The sequence below is a fragment of the Gopherus evgoodei genome, chromosome 4, assembly GCF_007399415.2.
Source record: "Gopherus evgoodei ecotype Sinaloan lineage chromosome 4, rGopEvg1_v1.p, whole genome shotgun sequence".
Taxonomy (NCBI): Eukaryota; Metazoa; Chordata; order Testudines; family Testudinidae; genus Gopherus; species Gopherus evgoodei.
In genome coordinates this window covers 134,828,189-134,834,188 of record NC_044325.1, presented here as the reverse complement: position 1 = coordinate 134,834,188, position 6,000 = coordinate 134,828,189, and the positions used below count along the sequence as shown (strand labels likewise).

The window sequence follows — 6,000 nt, the reverse complement described above, 5'->3', positions numbered from 1 at the left end:
GGCTTACTGCACCCAAAGATCCCGTGTAGACATGCCCAAATTCATTGGTTTTCAAGAGTTTCCCAGCCCAGCTTCTCAAAATCAAGTGGGCTGTTTGGATACTTCTCTGGAATTCATCCAATAGTTTTGGGACCTTTCTGAAACTGAGGTTCATCCAGCACTAGCAGGGAGCAGACACGCAGCTGCTGTAGCTCAACCTAGCTCCACAGAACTCAGCAAGCTCGATCCTCTGGTAGCGTATATTTACGTGATTCAATGGCACCACAATTACATACACCAGCTGAGAGTCAGCTCCACAGCCTGTATCTTCTGGAAGCAGGGCAGCAGGTCAAGTTCAGCAAGCAGGCCATGTGGGAGATGACTAGGCAGGAAAGGCACGTATCCCTTCCTGATTCTCTTTATTTACAGACACAGCAACATCCCGGGGTTCAGTGAAAAGAGCAAGCAGCGCCGACCTAGCAAAGCATTTGCTCCACACACAGACAGTGCTGCCCCTGCAGTGAGGGCTGTGCAAGCACAACTGGTTTGTGTCCTTAGGGGTGGCGGGTGGGTTTGTGCAGGATCCGTGGTGTAGTAAAACGGAATCCAGCTGGCTGACCAAACAGTAATGCACCACTCCGTGCCTGGGCCTCTCCTCTGCCTCGTGCCCATCAGATGGGTGCTACTTCCATCGGCCGCCAACCACGCTCTTCCCACGGGCAGTCTTGGAGCTGGAAGGGAAGCAGAGAAGCACCTGCTGAAAGGTGTTACTTCGAGGAGCTGTGAAGAGAGAGCTGAGAGCAGGGAGGGGTCTGGGTTACCCAGGGGCTATGCTCTCTGCCCAGTTGGAGAGGGAAGGGAAGACTGAAGCTCACTGCAAACAGAGTGAGGAAATCCCTTGGGCAGCCTTCCCTGGTGCCAAATCCTGGTCAAGGGGCCTTTACCATTGGCTTTTATGGAGCTAGGAGTTGGCTCTTAGAAAACGCATTTCACAGACAAAGGTTGGACCCAATGAGACCGGCCAAAAAACTCTTTGCCAAGGCAGGTACGTCAGTCAGCGACACCCCCTCTCCAATCCCAAAGAGTCTTTAGGAAAATGGGGAAGAAGTCAATCCTGAGGACTCAGCCAAGATAGAAACAGCTGCACCATGTCCCCCTTCACTAAGCGGCAGTGATGGTGAGTGGGTGTTATCAGAGTGCATTGGGCCCAATTCTTTTCTCATCTACGCTGGCACTCCTGATTTGCACCAGGTGCCAGTCAGAAGAGAATCAGACCCAGTGGGGGCAGGTGAAATGGTCTTCTAAGAGCACTCCAGTCTGTGCGTTTTATAGTAAAAGTCACCAGCTCTTCTCACTTGGCCCTTCTGACCCCGACAGACGGGGAAGGGTCCAGACAGTGGTGCAGATGTGAACACAAGCTAAGATGGTGTCTCTGTGGTCATTAGTACTGGCCAAAGTGTTAAAGTGCCTGGGCCAAACCCTTAGCTGGTGTAAACTGGCACAGCTCCATTACAGTCAGGAGAGCGATGCTTCCTTACACCAGGAGGGATCCGACCCCAAGTCAGTGAGGAGAAGAGTGACCTTTATTTCCCAGAGTTCAGAACGAACTCCCAACTCTGTCCTGGTAGCCAGTCAATAGGGCTTGGGCCTTCCCTTCTGCCTCTGCCAGGGAAGAGCCCTGCTATTGCTAACTCTTCGATGACCATGGCTCATCCTTGGGCAGAGAGGGCAGGCTGAGATTGCCCAGGTGCCACAAGCCCCAAAGCCTATATATCTCCAGCTGCTTGCAGTACCTGACAAGTTCAATGCCTCAGAAATTCTTTCTGTTTATAAGGGTTAGTGCATCCAATCAGGGAAGAGAAACCACTCCATGTGACTAAATGACCAATCACAGAGCTCAAGCTCCAAATATAACAATGCTCTAAGGAGTGAGATTTTTTTACTGTAATCAATGAACCCTTCCAGTAAGCTGAGCCCAAAAGAGCCGGGTTTCCTTCTTGCTCTGGTCTATTTGCAGCTGCTCTGCTCAAGTCCCAGGACACTAGGAAAAGTGGCCCTGGCAAACATACCATGGTGACAGAAAGTTGCTTAGACCACTCCTGGTTTGCCCTCCCCAGACCCAGCTTCCCCGTGCAGCATGCATGCAGTGTAAACCCAACCAGCCCCATGCAGCACAAGGACAGCCATGCTACTCACCCTTTGCTGTACAGCCAGGTCATGTCAGAGGGGAAGAGAGAAGAGAGATTTGGTGTAAACAGTGGAGAATGCTCCTAGCCGCCACATGACTGGGCCTCAGATTCTCAGAGAGCAGAGTCTAAAAAGGCGCTGCTATCGCAGAGTGACATTTACTTCTCTGTATGGGTTAAAGATTGGCTGACGCCTCAAGGCAAAGGCCAAATGACTTGCTAGCTACTGGGCTTCCCTCGTCTCTTTCTGCCCCTTGCTCTTGATTACTAGAGAGACATTGGAGCGGGAATGTGATCCCGATTCCTCACCAAGTTCCGCTGCTCTGACAGCTTATTCCCATTCCCCTCCCAAGTACAAAATGACCCTATGCCCAAACTGCCCCCAGCTGTGTGTCAACATGTAGCTGCAGCAGGGTCTGAGTTAGGTGTGTGACAGAAGCAAAAGGAAATGGGCCTGGAGATATAACGCGTGGAGCTGGCTAAAATGTTCTGAAATTCAAAATCGTGATTAAAAAAAGGGACAAAAATTTTGAGAAGATTTTCACTAAAATGATGTCCCTCCCCCTTTTTTAGAAGTTCTAGTGACGCACCTGAGATCACTCTCACTCACTCTGGTGAGAATCAGGAGTAACCCCCTGAGACCAGATTCCCCTCTCATTCACGGCATTGAAATCAGTTACACCGGTGTAAGAGAGCAGACTGAAACCCGCTGATCCTTGTAAGGAGATCAAAATTAGAGGGAAGAAAAAGCAGGCAAGAGAGAACTGGATCCAAAAGAGGCTGGTGCCCTGCCCTCACCTGGTGGAAATGGGAATTCCCAACATTCAGTGGAGACCCTCTAGTTTACCAGGGGATCTGACCCAGAATGGGCCAGGTAGGATCCATGGCACTGGAGGGCCCGATCCTGTCATCCTTACGCCATGTGACAGGAGTACAGAGGCCAGGATACTGGTTTAGATGGACCGTCAGTCTGAAACATTCAGGATTGGGCCCCTCTCTGTGCCACTTGGGCTGGCTGGAGAGAGGACATGGCTTCCAGATGACTTACAGCAATCTGGGCGGGTTATCACACTGCCTGCATTTGCCCCACAGAGGGCAGCCCATCCCCAGTCCTCCAAAAGAGAGTGGAGATTGAGGGGGCCTCCTGTGGGGGTGGGGCAACACCTCACACAAGGAGCTGAGGATATCACCCGCTAATCCTGTGGGTTCTGAGATCCACCGGAGGCAAGGAGCTTCCATACACAGGCCCTCACGCTATCCTCCTGCAGGACCAATGGTGCCAGGCCCCCAGAATCCACTGCAGGTGGGTCTCAAAACCAAGAGCAGCTCAAAGAACAGCAACATGGGGAGAAGCAAAAATCAGAGCCAAGGGGGCTGGGAGGGGCTGGCAGCAGTGGATGGGGAGAGGAAAAAGGAGCTGAGTGGAAGAGAGAGAGGGGAAGGGTGGGGGATGAGAAGAGACATTGGGAGGGGGAAAGGAGGAGGGAGAAACTCAAGTGAAAGAAAGTAGGAGGGAACACAAGGGACGAAGGCTCAGCAGGGCCCCGGAGAGCAAGTGGGGTAAGAGGGGAGGGGAACAGTGGTGGAGAAACAAAGACAAGGGGGAGCAGGGACCCTGAGAGCAGAGGAGGCAAGATGAGAGACGGAATAGATCCTGCTAGAATGAGAAGAAAGGAGCTGGGTGTGTGTGTGCTGGAATGATGAACTGTATTATACCATTCAGTCACCAGGTGATGCTATGTATGTGTAAAATACTGTGCTTAAGCTAAACTCAGCCATACCTGCCAGTGCGTTAAAGGATCATATGAGGAACACATCTAGTGTGTATCATGCTCAGAAGTAAACTCTGGAGCCAGTCTATATCTGATCCAGGAGCATGACATGGGGTCACAAGTGGGATCTAGAAAAAGGATGGAACAACTGCAGCTGTTGTAGAGAAAAAGAATTCATTGCCCAGATCATGTATGATGGTGGCACAATACCAAGCCCCCCCCACACACACACACACTGGATGGCTTCCTTCCACAAGTGAAAGGAGTGACAGTATTCTCCAATTGGATGCCTCAAGCGGATTCTAGCAAATTCCTTTAGCCAAAGACAGTGCTAAACATGTATTGCACCTTTGGGAGATTTTGTTTTTGAAGATTACTTTTTGTGATCACCGGTCCACCTGCAAGTTTGCAAAGAAAGATGGCAGAACTGTTAAACACAAATGGAGTTATACTTTTCATGGATGATATTCTGATATATTGTCCTTCGATGGAAGAACAAGAAAACCCTCAAAGAAGTCCTGAGCCTACATTGGTCAGTCCAGACTGAAGCTAAAGCTATACCAGGCAAAGTGCATTTTCTGCCAAACCCAAATCTAGTTTTTGGGACAGACAAAGATGGAATCAGTCCTAGCACTAAGAAAGTAAAGGCCATTCAAAAATGGAATACCTTCATTGGTGGAATACATTCACCAGAACTGAGACATGTACTAGGGATGGTAAGTTACCTCGCTTGATATCAACAAGGTCTCTCTGCAGTGACAAAACCACTGATTGAACTGAACACATCTAGGCTATGGTAAAAGAAATGATCTCCATTGCTCCAGTTCTCAAGTACTATGATATGCACAAATCCACAATCAACAGTGCAGATGCAAGTAGCTATGGACTAGACGGTGTATCGTTGCACCAACATGGCTCTGAGTAGATGCCAGCTGCATTTTGCTCTTGCCCACTCACAGAAGCAGAAAAACTATATGCATCAATTGAAAAGGCCTGGATCAAGTATCACTAAGATGGCAATGTCTGTTGCAGAGGTTGATACAATTTAACTCAATTGCTAAATATGTTCCTGGGAAAATTCTGGTAGCAGCAGATACAGATGCAGAGCCCAGCATCACACTCAGCTAACCATGAGCTTAAAGATGATGTAAAGGTGTCCGTGGACACAGTTGACACAAACAGACCAGTCTCAGAAAAAAAAAAAGACTACTCCATCTACAAAAAGTATCCTTGACAGACTCGCAGCTTCAGGAAGTTCTAAGTTACACTGGGGTAGCTGACCCAAGTATCTAAAAGGACACTAAGTAAGTGACAAAAAGACTACACTGCACTCAGGGGTGGCTCCAGGTATTTTGCTGCACCAAGCACAGCAGGCAGGCTGCCTTCCGCAGCTTGCCTGCGGGAGGTCCCCGGTCCCGCGGATTCAGCGGCATGCCTGCGGGAGGTCCGCCGAAGCTGCGGGACCAGCGGACTCTCCGCAGGCATGTCGCCGAAGGCAGCCTTCCTGCTGCCCTCGTGGCAACCAGCAGAGCGCACCCAGTGACTTGCTGCCCCAGGCATGCGCTTGGCATTCTGGTGCCTGGAGCAGCCCCTGATTGCACTGTGCAGATAATGAAGTCAAATGGACTTATGATAAAAGGCAACTGAATTGTAATTCTAAACGAAATGAGAGGAGAAATCCTAAATCTCATCCATGAAGGACATCAAGGATTAACTAAATGCTATCTGCATGTGAGCATTGCAGAACTAACAGACCAATGCAACACAAAGAACCTTTAATAACTATACCCCTACCAAAGAGACTTTGGAAGAGACTAGCTGCAGATATATGTGGATTCAGAGGACATCATTACCTGGTCATTGTGGGCTATTTTTCCAAGTATATAGAAACACATTACTTGAAAGACAACATGTCACAGTGTTATCGAAACACTGAACTGCTCTTTTGCTTACCTTTAGTATTCCAGAACTAGTGACTGACAATGAACCACAACTCACAAGCTATTGGATATTGTCCTGCATAGCTCCTGGTGGGATGACAATTCAAAGTCTTTTCCAAAACT

General features: G+C 49.2%; 1 protein-coding gene across 8 annotated transcripts in view; it reads right to left on the bottom strand.

Annotated features, from left to right (window-relative positions):
- Positions 1-228: 228 nt before the first annotated feature.
- TNNT2 (troponin T2, cardiac type) overlaps positions 229-6,000 on the bottom strand; it is a 31,920-nt gene continuing 26,148 nt past the window's right edge. For 5 of the 8 annotated variants that reach the window (XM_030562668.1, XM_030562674.1, XM_030562673.1 and 2 more), the window contains 2 exons: positions 2,176-2,181; positions 229-710 (listed from right to left, as the gene is read on the bottom strand). In XM_030562668.1, coding sequence (XP_030418528.1) covers positions 662-710; positions 2,176-2,181 — 55 coding nt within the window. In that variant the 3' untranslated portion in view covers positions 229-661. The remainder of the gene's footprint in view (positions 711-2,175; positions 2,182-6,000) is intronic. The other 3 variants (XM_030562671.1, XM_030562669.1, XM_030562676.1) reach the window with 2 other exon arrangements.